General features: G+C 35.5%; 2 protein-coding genes across 5 annotated transcripts; both read right to left on the reverse strand.

Annotated features, from left to right (window-relative positions):
- Positions 1-3,876: 3,876 nt before the first annotated feature.
- LOC113697360 (benzyl alcohol O-benzoyltransferase-like) lies at positions 3,877-5,460 on the reverse strand. Of its 4 annotated transcripts, none has more exons than XR_003449843.2 (3): positions 4,638-5,460; positions 4,376-4,426; positions 3,877-4,258 (listed from the first exon to the last, which is right to left on the reverse strand). XR_003449843.2 is itself a non-coding variant. In XM_027216951.2 (3 exons), exons 1-3 carry the CDS (start codon positions 4,807-4,809, stop codon positions 4,196-4,198), a joined length of 312 nt encoding a protein of 103 aa, XP_027072752.1. In that variant the 5' UTR covers positions 4,810-5,460; the 3' UTR covers positions 3,877-4,195. The 4 variants fall into 4 exon arrangements, 2 of the variants coding, with proteins under 2 accessions (XP_027072752.1, XP_071927735.1); XR_011824927.1 differs by having other exon boundaries at positions 4,365-4,426; XM_027216951.2 differs by having other exon boundaries at positions 4,612-5,460.
- Positions 5,461-9,386: 3,926 nt separating this feature from the next.
- On the reverse strand, positions 9,387-11,627 carry LOC113697344 (benzyl alcohol O-benzoyltransferase-like). The gene is made up of 2 exons (XM_027216930.2): positions 10,976-11,627; positions 9,387-10,472 (listed from the first exon to the last, which is right to left on the reverse strand). Exons 1-2 carry the CDS (start codon positions 11,420-11,422, stop codon positions 9,537-9,539), a joined length of 1,383 nt encoding a protein of 460 aa, XP_027072731.2. The 5' UTR covers positions 11,423-11,627; the 3' UTR covers positions 9,387-9,536.
- Positions 11,628-13,168: the final 1,541 nt, after the last annotated feature.

Below are 13,168 nucleotides of genomic sequence, written 5' to 3' on the forward strand. Positions count from 1 at the left end.
TACAGTACTTGTATTTCACGTTCGAAGGACTACAGTGTTGTTTTTGACAATACCCCAAAAAATATGTAATGCAAACGGAACTGATTCTTCATTATTTAAAATATCAAATCTGTGATTGTGTTTTAACCGTTATCCATTGGTATTCTAAAGTATCATTTTTTCATCCAATACCACCTCTTTAACACCCGTTTTCCCTTAAAAATTTTATTTATTGGATGAAAAAAAATAAACCTTTTCTGCAATAAAACACTAGCTCTTTGTAGCTTTCCTCCATTATAAGAACAGAGAACCCATTTCTTCATTAAAAAAATTATTTATCAGATAAGTTAAAAATTAACCCGTTTTTCAATAAAACACTAGTTATTTATTGTTTTCGTCCATTATAAGAACAGAGTACCCATTTATAAACAAAAAAATTTATTTATCGAATAAAATAAAAATAAACCCATTTTCCAATAAAACACTAACTCTTTATGACTTTCCTCCATTTTAAGAACAAAGTACCCATTTTTGCATAAACAAAATTTATTTATCGGCTAAACTAAAATTAAATCCATTTTTCAAGAAAACACTAGCTCTTTATGACTTTTCTCCATTATAAGAACAAAGTACCATAACAAAATTTGTGGATAAAATAAAATAAAAATAAAACTATTTTTCAATAAAACACTTGCTCTTTGTGACTTTTCTCCATTATAAGAACACAGTACCTACCTTTCCATTAAAAAGTGTATTTATTGAATAAAATAAAAATAAACCCGTTTTCTAATAAAACACTAACTCTTTATGACTTTTCTCCATTATAAGAACAAATAACCCATTTTCGCATAAAAGAATTTATTGGATAAAATAAAAATAAATCCATTTTTCAATAAAGCACCAGCTACTTATGGCTTTCCTGCATAAATTATCTATTTTCATACGTTAATTTATTAGTTAGATAAAATCAGAATGAAATTAGGTTGAACAACAAATTACTCTTTACGATGAAATTGAAATACAGAAAAGTAACCCATAGCATGTTTTAACTCCATTTCCAATACAAAAATATGCTACAAATTCTTTTGGCAAACGCAAGACACCTCATTCATAAAGTCTCAAGAAACCTTTCCAACCATTATGCAAAAGCAACTTATTCATTCTAAATTTTTAGCATCAATTTGATTATCAGTTGGACGTATCCACCTGAATAGGATAATATGTATTTTCTGGGACACGAGACATAATAGGAATTAAACTTGCATTAATGTAGACCTAACAAAATGAGAAAAATAGCATAACAATTAATACAATAATAAGAATAACAGAGTTGGTATAACAACATTAGTTTAGTCTACAAATTTATTTTTTTCTGCAGATAGTTCGCGAATATGACATTCAACCACTAAAAAAAAGACATCTATATCTGTCTATATGTATTGCAGAGAGAATTTTAGATAAGGAGCTTTTCAAATTGTCAAAAGTCCGAATACTATTTTATTACAATTTTACATTTCTAAAATTAAGAAATGTTTATCTCACAACTAATCCTTTAACTGCTCGTACAAATCCTATAATCGTGTTCATGTTTTTCCCACATTTCCCTCACATTTTCCCCACTAACCAATAAAATTAAAACTCCCGAATTTTAACTAACAGATAATAACCAACCATGTCAAATTAATATCTGTAAATTCCAATTAACATCTCACATTTATTACTGACTTTACTGATAGTATGACATTCACATCTCACACTTACCACATTACTCATAGCAATAACTAACTGTTAATTTAAGATATTCGCAACAGCGAAAGTCACAGATCCAAAATTTAGGAGCATGTTGAAATTATAATTTTCACAATTTAATGTATTTTATTGCCATAATATAGTTTACTCTCAGAATCATTCACAAAACTGCTGCACACTAATCCAATTGACCCATTTAATTTGCCATCATATAAATTCAATACAGTGAAAAAATTGCGTATCATACATTTTTTCACTAAGGATAAATCTCAGTTACAAACATTTCAGTCAGTGACAAAGCCAAGATTTTGTTTCTAAAGAGGCTAAAATGGGTACTCAGTTTTTATAATGGAGAAAAGCAATAAAGAGTTAGTGTTTTATTGAACAATGGATTTATTTTTATTTCATCTGATAAATAGATTTGATTATGCAAAAATGGGTACTCTGTTCTTATAATGGCAGAAAGCCATAAAGAGTTAGTGTTTTATTGAAAAATCGAATTTTCATGTATTTTATCCGACAAATAAATTGGTTTATGGTAAAATTGGTGTTAAAGAGGTGGAATTTTTCTAGAGGGGCTGAAATGGGTACTCTGTTTTTATAATGGAGGAAAGCCATAAAGAGTTAGTATTTTATTGAACAATGGATTTATTTTTATTTCATCCGATAAATAGATTTATTTATGCAAAAATGGGTACTCTGTTCTTATAATGGAGGAAAGCCATAAACAACTACTGTTTTATTCAAAACCGAATTTTCATGTATTTTATCCGATAAATAAATTGGTTTATGGAAAAATTGGTGTTAAAGAGGTGAAATTTTATGGGAAAATGATACTTTACGATACCAATGGAAAACAGTTACAACACAATCACAGATTTGACATTTTAAATAGTGAAGAATTGGTTCCGTTTCGATTACATATTTTTCAGGATATTTTTCAAAAATAGCACTATAGTCCTTCGAACATAAACTATAGGTATTGTACGTATATGCTATTCTTTTCCCTTTTACACCATTTCTTTGACTTATGTGCTTTCTCATAAAAGATTCTCATTCATTTTTTTAAATGGAAAAAAATTAATGAAATATGTATAATTCGAATAAATACTATTTTAATTATTGCCATTTTGCTCATACGTTGCAAGACTGATAAGAAAACCGTAAAGCGTTGCTATTTTTATGAATGACAACTTTTCTCGTAAATGGCCTGCTCTTTATGTCTTTCCTTTATTATATGTCAACACACCTGCTTTTAACGAGCATTTTACATCTAATTTATTTAGTACTGTAAACAATGATATTCAGAATGTTTCTTTCCCCTTTAGACCAAGAACTTTGACTTGTGGATTTTTGTGCTTTGAGAAAAAAAAATTTCGCTTACCTTTTGTTTAAACTGCAAAAGAAAAAATCAATTTCCCCATAAATCTCAAAAATGCTTATTTATATACACATACCATCAAGTATGTAAAACAAGTATAATAACTGTACTGGCTAAGTAACGTACTCAATTTTAATCAGTAATAATACATTTTTTGTGTTATTTCAAATAACTCTAAAATAGGGGCTTCGTATAAGTTTTTTAAGCATAATACAATATTATTGCCATAAATTAGCATGTTTTTGTCATTAATCAAATTTACTATGTTATAACTAAAACTCATTATTTCTGTATAAAAACATATTTTTACTTCAAATAAACTTGCTCCCTCCAAAGTATATTTGGGATATACTATTGTAATTTATCATTTTAAAAAGTATGTTTCATATTACTTACAATTTACCTTTTCGACTGCAAAAGTTACTAATTTATTACGCTAACTTACTATTTTGAATGACAAATTTACTCCCTTATTTTTACCCATAATCCTATTCAATTGGATAGGTCTAACGGGTAATCAAATGGTCGCTAAAATTTTTAGAACCTATTATATCATATCTAAAACTGTGTTGTTTACCGTATCGATAGTTATGGGACCATTTTCTTGGATGCTTAAACTGAACACTTGGGTACTAAATTTATATATGTATATAAATATAATGAAGGCTTGAATCCTTTCGTTTATCTCCACTTTTCCTTCTTCCAAATTATTATCCCCTACGCGTATGCGATAATCATTTATTATTTCTTAAAATTTCGGTACCGTCTTTACGCACATTTTTTGTCCAAGGCATTTGCAACATTTTTCCATTGGTAATGGGTACATTTGCAAATACATAAATGCCTCTGATTTTAACATGCAATAACACTTCCTGACCCAACTAGTACGGAAGTCAGTGTGCTTTCTGGTTGCATCCGCAGACGATTCTCGTATATTTCCTCTTCACATGCTGTGCAACAATTTAACGTCTCCGTTTGGACTGTATATAACGTCAACACGTGTCGCTCTCTGCCGGCCTTCCTACCATAAGCAGGTTCCTGCCATAAAGGTTTCCCATTTTTCCTCATCTTTTCCCACTTCTTTTGTCAATTGACTGACCTGTTATTTGGTCTAGTCTTCTTCTCAGTTCTCACTTTGAGGCCTTCACACTATAAAACAACAAAAAGATGGTTGTTAAAACTTGGATCAACACTCTCAAATGAATTTTTCTATTCCTAGAATTTCTGGGCTACTTCTCTCAACACATTATTGTACCAGTTGCATACTTTAATGTTCCCTTGAGTTTCTCGGTACTTCTGTGTTATGTGGACTCCCACCTGCAAATAGAAAACAAATTCCCGTCTCAGCTTTTGGTCAATAGTACCAAAAGTGATGATGCTTCAATTCAATTTCATTACTGACATCCCAAGATAATGTTAGGTAGTTTTCTTTTATCATTCATTACGCCATATATATTACTACAAATAATTTTTTTTTTTTTTTGAAAGAACTAGAATCAGACCATGTTAGTGCAATGTAATCCTAGACCTTCATGATCATCATCGCTGCGGTAAAATTGGATGACAGGGGCTTGAAAGCGAAGACCATCTTGATCGTTGATGTCAGAGAGGCGCTTGCATTCCCGAGGAGTGGACTTGGCCGGACGGACCAGCTCCGGCTTTTGTCTGGTCACCCTGAATGTCAGAGGCTTTGATCCCATTTTGTTGTCCACAAACAAACTGCTACGCACGCAGTGATTTAACCACCACCAACGAATATATTTGCTCAGGATCAGGCTCAGGCTCAGGAAATGAAAACACTAGTAATGAGAATGCTTTAATTGTGTGTGTACAGATATAGATAGTCTGACACAGGAGAAGAAAGAAAGAAGGTTTGGTCTTCTGAGGATGCCTTCCCACAGCATGGGATTTATATAGTGCTACTGAGTGTAACAGTAGTCATACGCAAGAGGAGTTGAAGGAAAAACACACCAAAAAATATTAATCTATTTTTACTTCCAACATATGCCGGAAGGGCACGAGTGAGAAGCTCAAAAAATCAAATTATCGTTCTAAAGCAAGGAACAGAAACTTATAGTACATACTTTTAATTTCTGTCTTCTTTTTTTTTTTTAACTATTTTATTTTTTCTCCAAAGCAATTTGCTCGAGCAACGTAACTAAGTTGACGACCTCAAAGCAATTGATTTTGACGTTTAAAGAAACGTAAAGATTGAGTACTGTAATGACACAAATGGGCTGCGTGATACACTTTTTTTTTTTTTTTCTTACTAGAATCATTTTAAAACAAGAAAACGTGGGAAGGTGGTCGGTGAAGGACGGGAAACTACTGGGGAGAGTCCTGAGCAAAAGCTATTTGATTTCCGATGAATGAGTTCTTCTGTACAGCAGAAGCCAAACTTTTATAACCATCATCATCTCTGAAGTAGTTGGCCACGCATGTCTTATCCAAGCAAGTGGACAATATTGGGTTTGAGTTTTATTTTATCCCAAACCCAACACAATTGGGTGGATAGAATAAAACTCAAATTCAACAGACAATGAAATGTTATCCTTTTTTTCGTGGCCAAAATTTTATAGAAGTGATTGTTAAATCTCATTCGAGTGGACAATGAACTATAACCTAATTGATAAAGATGATTCATCGTCATATCATGGATTCAAGTCATTCATTCAAATGGACAATAAAAAATAACCTAATTGATAAGACGGTTCACCGTCTAGTCGTGAATTCAAGTCATCAGAGAGAAAAAGTAAAAAAATTACTATTGATACTCTTTCCTTCCTTTTTTTTTTTATTAAATTGTAAAGATCGCATTCAAGTGAAAGTGCTGGCACACTCGGCTGTGAACAGAGTTATGTGTGTTTTGGATATATGATTTTTTGGAAACGCTTTCTCCCAACTAGGCATGTCAATGGGTAGGGTCTGGGTTGGAACCCTTTGATCCAAATCCAGACCCATTTAATTTAGTTAGACCCAGACCCAAATCCAGACCCTTTCGGGTTTAAAAAAGTAAATCTATACCCAAACCCTTATGGATCTGGGTATTCAATGGGTATTTTTTGAAAATACTAAAGTAAAAATTTATTAAAAATATATAGAGTTCATAAATAATAGAAATATCATCCAATTTTTATTTTCAAATAATAAAATTAACATTCAACAAATTGAATGCAATATTTTGAATTCAAAGAAAGAATTATTATTGACTACTTCTATATACTTTTAAAGATTCAACTGCATCCACATCAATATTTCATTTATTTGCCTTTACCTTTTCTCCTTTTCTTGAAAAAGTCTGTACCAATTACAATGACAACTAGGATTAGTTTTTAAAAAAGAAAACAACCATAACATATATAAATATTTAGTTTTATTTAAAAAAAATGTAATTTTGTACCTCTTTTGTTTATTTAAACCTCAATGTTGGCAGATGTCTCACAATCCAACACTAAAATCGTGAATGAGATAAAAATCTTTCGATTAAGAACCGATGACAAATAAATAATAGCATAAGAATATTTATAAACACTTACTCATTTTTTCTTTGATTCAATCTAATCATCAGTAGTCACTAATGTTTCAACAACATCTATAAGTAATTTGGTACGAGTCTCATTAATCATCCAACCACCAATATTAATTGCAGATTCTGATGCCATAAAATCTTACTGTATTTGATCCAATAGCCATAAAATATTATATTATTTTATAAATTTTCTAATATATATATAATTTAATTAAATATATATGGGTCTGGGTACGGTCTGATATTGATCTGGATTTGGATATGAATTCTAAAAAACCAGACCCTACCCAGACCCACGACACTCTCATAGGATCTTGGTCTGGGTAGGGTTTGGATTTGAGAAATTAAATCCAAATCCTATCCAAATATATTGGATTTGAATTGGATTTGGATAAAGCCCGACCCATTGACACGCCAACCCCCAACCACAAAAAAAAAAAAAGAAGAAGCTAGAGTGCTTGTTTCCCCGGCTGACATTTGCTTGTGCAGGAAATGACGTTCGTATCAAAGACAGACGTCCGGATACCCTTCTTTTTACACCTTCGCTTTAACTTCACCCTCTGTGGAAGAACATCGGTGGAAAGTTCGCATTTTGAGAAGAAAGACGTCCATGTGTCTGCTTACCCAAAATAGTCAGTTTTTTCATCTGCTGAGACTGGTAAAAGCGTATAACCAATATGAAATGAGCAAAACCAGCAGGACAAAAGCACTAAAAAAAGAGATGAATCATTATATTATTTAGATTTTTTCTTTGTTTTCTAACTGGATAGTTATCCATGTACAACAAAATATCTGGTACTCCTCAGAGAGGAGTATTGTATAACAATTAAAATGAAGACAAAATCTTGCCCCAACGCAGACAAACAATTCATAATGGCATTATACATTCAATATAAAATCTACCAAAAAGAGCAATTCTATTGCAGTCGTCCCAAATACTATATACAAAGTTTGTCATCTGCTCTCCTAGTATTACACTGAAAGTTAATTTTTCTAACCCGACCGTCCGCTCTACCATCAGAAATGCAGAAGAATAAACCTTATACTTAACAGGCTTCAAACATATGTGCAAAAGCCACATCTTACCACTAAACGGATTCTGAGTTTGACACAAGCAAATAGAAAACGACCGGACGTTACCAAGGGAAATACCTCAGTTATCCAAGACTCTTCGATTCTATGACGGTGACTCCTCTGGCTGTCGAGATAACTCCTTATCAGCAAAGTGAAGAAGCCTTCTAAGTCTCAGAACCATGTCGCAGTGAAATGGCAATGCAGATCGGTCATCCATGATAAAGCATGAAGTTCTGCTGCCACAGACTCAAGAACCAAATGAGTCTCTAATTCAAATTCCCTAGCTTCCGAACTTAAGCCCCTTCCTCCCAATTTTCCCATGCCCTTCACAATTTTATCTTGGGCCATGTTATTACCTCCATAATAATCAACAAGACTTACGGAAAGTATAGAAGGCCATTCTTCTTTCGAGATGCTCCTAGAATCTTTCCGCATTGAAGGTACAGCTATTGAAACCACAAAACCAGTACAAGGGGAATAGCAGAGCCTTTACTGTGTAGAAGGTGAGCTAGGGGTGGGGACTCAGCGGTTAGGCATGTAGGGAGTTGAAGAGGTGCAGGCGGGAGAAAACCAATTATTATCGATTTATTTGAATTTGGGTTAACAAAAGGCTAGAGACACGTGGTAGCTGTACAAATGAAGGGCAGAGGGAACAGAAACTACTTTGGGGACAGATGATTCGAAGCTCCAATCTTTTTTTTTTTTTGTCAATCGTCAACTCTACTCCTATTCTATCATAATCTAACTACGGGAGAGACCCAACTGGACCTATAGGGGACCGATGGGAACAGAACCATCACTGTACCAGACGGGTGCACCACGCACCCGTCTGGATTTTTTTGAAGAATCACAATTGTGACAAATTGGTGGGAGGCAAGGGTTCGTGGTGGCCATCTGAACATTTTTTAAAGGTTTGGTGGTGGCCATCGGCCTAAGGCTGCATCAATAGTTGGTTTTAGTACGTTACGCGGCATGCGATGTAGTACATATAGAATGTGTAATAGTTTCTCTTCTCATCGTGGTGATAGATGCTCAACGCAGCCAAAATTGCCGGCCTTACTTTCCCTTCTTAGTACTTCATGTGGGTTGACTTCCTTCTGCAAGGTATATTTGGGTGGATTGATAATAGAGGAATTGACATGTTTTGGTCTAAAATAGGAGTGTAAACGAGTTGAGTCGAGTTGAACTTTGGCCTAATCAAGCCAAACCTCTAGTTAATTTTATGAATTTCGAACTCGAACTCGAATTCGACGAATTCAAAATATCAAGCTCGATCTTGAGTTTGATTCAAATTCGAGTCTAGCTTAAAAAATAAAAAAATAATTATTATTATTTTATTTTTTAAAAATAAAAATATACTATTTTATTTTTTAAAATGAATAAAATAATAATTTTTTAACAAACAATAAAATATTAGGGATATATATATGTAGTTTTACTATTAAAATAAAAATAAAAAATATATATATATAATTGAGCTCGCGAGCCAACGAGTTTAATGTTTTTTAATTCGAGTTTGACTCGAACTTGATGTTGACCGAGTTCGAGCGGCTCGATTCGTGAATAGCCCTAGTCTAGAATGATTGTGCCGTGCCACTCATTCTAGCACAAATGGTAGAAACTACACATTTAATTTTCTCAGGAAATAGTTTCTGTCAAGATTCTAAGAAACTATTCTCATAACACACACACATATATTAGGCACTGATTCTCGCATTATTCTCATAACTTTCCAGGAATTCCAATGACATGAGAAATAGTACAGTATATAAGCATAGGAGGCGGACACGAGATCAGGGGAATGAATGAAAGTAAGAAAGTTGTTCACAGGGCTGATCTGACGACAGTGGAGTGATCAATAATGCTATGATGGTTGTTGCTCAACAACTTCTCCAACTCTCTCACAAATCTGTCCATCGCAAAGCCCGGCAGGCAAATAGGAACCACTACTCCTTTCTCCCCGTTCTTGTTCGTGACAGTTATGTAAAAGCTCAACAAGCCGGGGATGGCACCAACCCCGCCCTTGGCCGGGCCTCCGTACTCTGGCCTTCCCCAACCGAAGTCCACCTCATTGAACCCAATCCGAGTATTATCCGACACGACATAAGTCCTCACCACGGTGAAATGAGGCCTCCCTTTGATAACCATTAAATCAGCCACCGATTTCATGTAATCTTCAGTCACATCACATTTGGCCTTATTCACCAGCTCCAACGCATATCCCAGAGGACTCTTGCACAGCTCTCCGGCAGTCGTCAGGGCCACCGGAAATGCAAAGGCATTGCCGTAGTATCCTTGTGGCAAGGGAGGATCGAACTTGGAGCGAGCGTTGACGATGCAGAGCACGCGGACTTCCTCATTGGGTTCGGGCTGGAGGGCGATGGTCCGGCAGCGCCAGAGACAGGCCGTCAAAACCTCAAATGTCGAACACTTGCGACTGATGTCGAGCGGGATGGATTTTCTCAGAGCTGATACCTCCGTCGGGCCGAAGAAGAAGGAGCGGTGGACCATATCGTCCAGGGGAATGATGGTTCCTTTGGTATCGGCTACCTCATCGTATTCGTGATGGGTGCACGTCACCCTTGGCGGGTCTCGAGCATTCAGGAGCTCTCTCTGCCATACTGGCAGTACAGATGGGGCGGAAGCTCCCCGTGCGATTTCGCCGACTGCATTCATGAACTGAACGAGTCCGGTACCGTCGGCCACGGTGTGATTCAGGCGCACTGCGAAGATGAAACCCCCGCATCTCAAACGAGTCACCTACAATACAAGTACTCAATTATGATCAGTAAGTAGATATACAGCAGCACTAGCAGTTGTTTTCATGCAGTAATTGCGACTGGAATTAATTTATGAAATTAGCAGTACATGTGACAAAGCAGTTGACCAGACCAGACCAATGCAATCGACCAGAACAGTCAACCCAAGAAATTTGTCATCTTTTGATATTTTTTCAATTTTATTGTCATAAGAGTAAAATTTTACTACTAAAGATAACTGCTTAAATTCAGTAACTTCTAATAACTTCTATTTTATATATTTTTTTTGCCAAAAAAAAAATCCATACGATTCAAAGAAAAACAACTTCTTAATTTGTACACTCAAGTATTCAACTCTAAATTCACCCCCTAAATCCTTGGAGAAACAACCAAGACGAAAATAGACAGCTCCAGCCTCACCTCAGGGACAAATCAAGTCAAAAAAAAAAAGAGAGAGAGAGAGAGATAAAAAACGCAACAGTAAAGTTGGTTTAGGTTGTGTACCTGTATAAGCAGTACAGGACAGTGAAGGACTCCTGCAGACTCAGGAACATCATAGAGGAGCTCCTCCAAGCAGGGGAATGGAGGCTGAAGTTCATCCCCAAACTGCTCCAGCGTCACCTCTGCATCCGCTTCAATGAACATAACACCCTCCCCGGTGCAGTCCACCACCAGCTTCCTCCCGGCGCATTCTCTGAGACGCCCCGCGAAGGGGTAGTAGAACACCAGAGCCTTGGCAATAGCCTCCCTGATCACCTTCACGGGGTCTCTCCTGCTATGAAGATGATCATCATCGCTGCGGTAAAATTGGATGACAGGGACATGAAAGCGAAGACCCTCTTGATCGTCGATGTCAGAGAGGAGCTTGCATTCCCGAGGAGTGGACTTCGCCGGACGGACCAGCTCAGGCTTTTGTCTGGTCACCCTGAATGTCAGAGACTTTGATCCCATTTTGTTGTCCACAAACAAACTGCTACGCGGGCAGTGATTTGACCACCACCAACGAATATATTTGCTCAGGCTCAGGCTTAGGAAATGAAAGCACTAGTAATGAGAATGCTTTAATTGTGTGTATACAAATATAGATAGTCTGACACAGGAGAAGAAAGAAAGAAGATTTGGTAGTTTTGAGGATACCTTCCTTCCTTCCCAGCATGGGATTTATACAGTACCACTGATTGCAACAATAGTCATAACTCATACGCAAGAGGAGTTGAAGTAAAAACACACCACGTCTAGTGCACTTAATTGTTTTTACTTGCAAGTACATTTTCCTCATCTTTTCCCACTTCTTTTGTCAATTGACTGACCTGCTATTTTGGTCTAGCCTTCTTCTCACTTTCAGGCCTTCCCACTATAAAACAACAAAAAGATGCTTGTTGTAACTTGGATTAACACGTAACCGCCAGCCATTTAAGGTTTGGCGGGTGGGAGGTAAGGGTGCCTAGTGCATCCATCAATTGTCACATTAAGTAATTTTTTTAAAAAATTTAGATGGATGTATAGTGCATCCGTCTGATTCGTTGGTGATTCACTCCTCACCGACTTTCCTAGACTCAGTTGAATTTTCCCTTTAGATTAGAATGGTGTAGGATTGACGATTGATAAAAAAAAAAAAAAAAAAAAAAGAACTTGGATCAACACTTTCAAATGAATTTTTCTGTTCCTAAAATTTCTGGGCTATTTCTCTCAACACATTATTGTACCAGTAGCATACTTTAATTTTCCCTCGAGTTTCTCAGTACTTCTATGTGATGTGGACTTCCTCCTCCTGCAAATAGAAAACAAATTCCGTTTCAGCTTTTACCATTCATTACGCAATATATATTAGAATTAAAAATTTTTTTTTTGAAAGAACTAAATCTGATTATGTTAGTGCAAAATAATCCTAGACCTTCATGGGTGCAAATATAGGACAGAGCATCTATGCAAGTAAAAAATTAATATTACTCTTTGATTTAAAATTTACTAACCAAAAAATATTAATCTATTTTTACTTCCAACATATGCCGGAAGGGCACCAGTGAGAAGCTCAAAAAATCAAATTATCGTTCTAAAGCAAGGAACAGAAACTTATATAGACACCAGTTAATTTGTCTTCTTTTTTTTTTTTTACTATTTTATTTTTCCTCCAAAGCAATTTGCTCGAGCAACGTAACTAAGTTGACGACCTCAAAGCAATTGATTTTGACGTTTAAAGAAACGTAAAGATTGAGTACTGTAATGATACAAATGGGCTGCGTGATACACATTTTTTTTTTTGCTAGAATCATTTTAAAACAAGAAAACGTGGGAAGGTGGTCGGTGAAGGATGGAAAACTACTGGGGAGAGTCCTGAGCTTGAAGAGAATTGTGATGAAAATTGGAGTAGTCATTGGACCGAATGTGACGGGTCATCTGTTTTCTGATACTTATTTGCCCTTGTTAAACATTGCTCTTTTGTCTCCTTTTTGCAGGTTTAATTAGTTTTGTACTTAGGTTATAGATGTAAAAAAAACAAAAAAAAAAAAAAAATCCCACCCAACAATATTCGGAGATTGGATGGCTACTTTTGGCGCAGCAATGGCTCAAGTAGAATTAGTGGCTAGTTCCTTGCTATTATTTGCTTTCCTTGCCAAGTTAATGGCCAAATTCATTGCATCAATTTTTTTTAAAGAACACCAGTAGCTTCATTTCTGACACTTGTTTTGCTTTTAG

Source organism: Coffea arabica, chromosome 1e (genome assembly GCF_036785885.1).
Source record: "Coffea arabica cultivar ET-39 chromosome 1e, Coffea Arabica ET-39 HiFi, whole genome shotgun sequence".
Taxonomy (NCBI): Eukaryota; Viridiplantae; Streptophyta; class Magnoliopsida; order Gentianales; family Rubiaceae; genus Coffea; species Coffea arabica.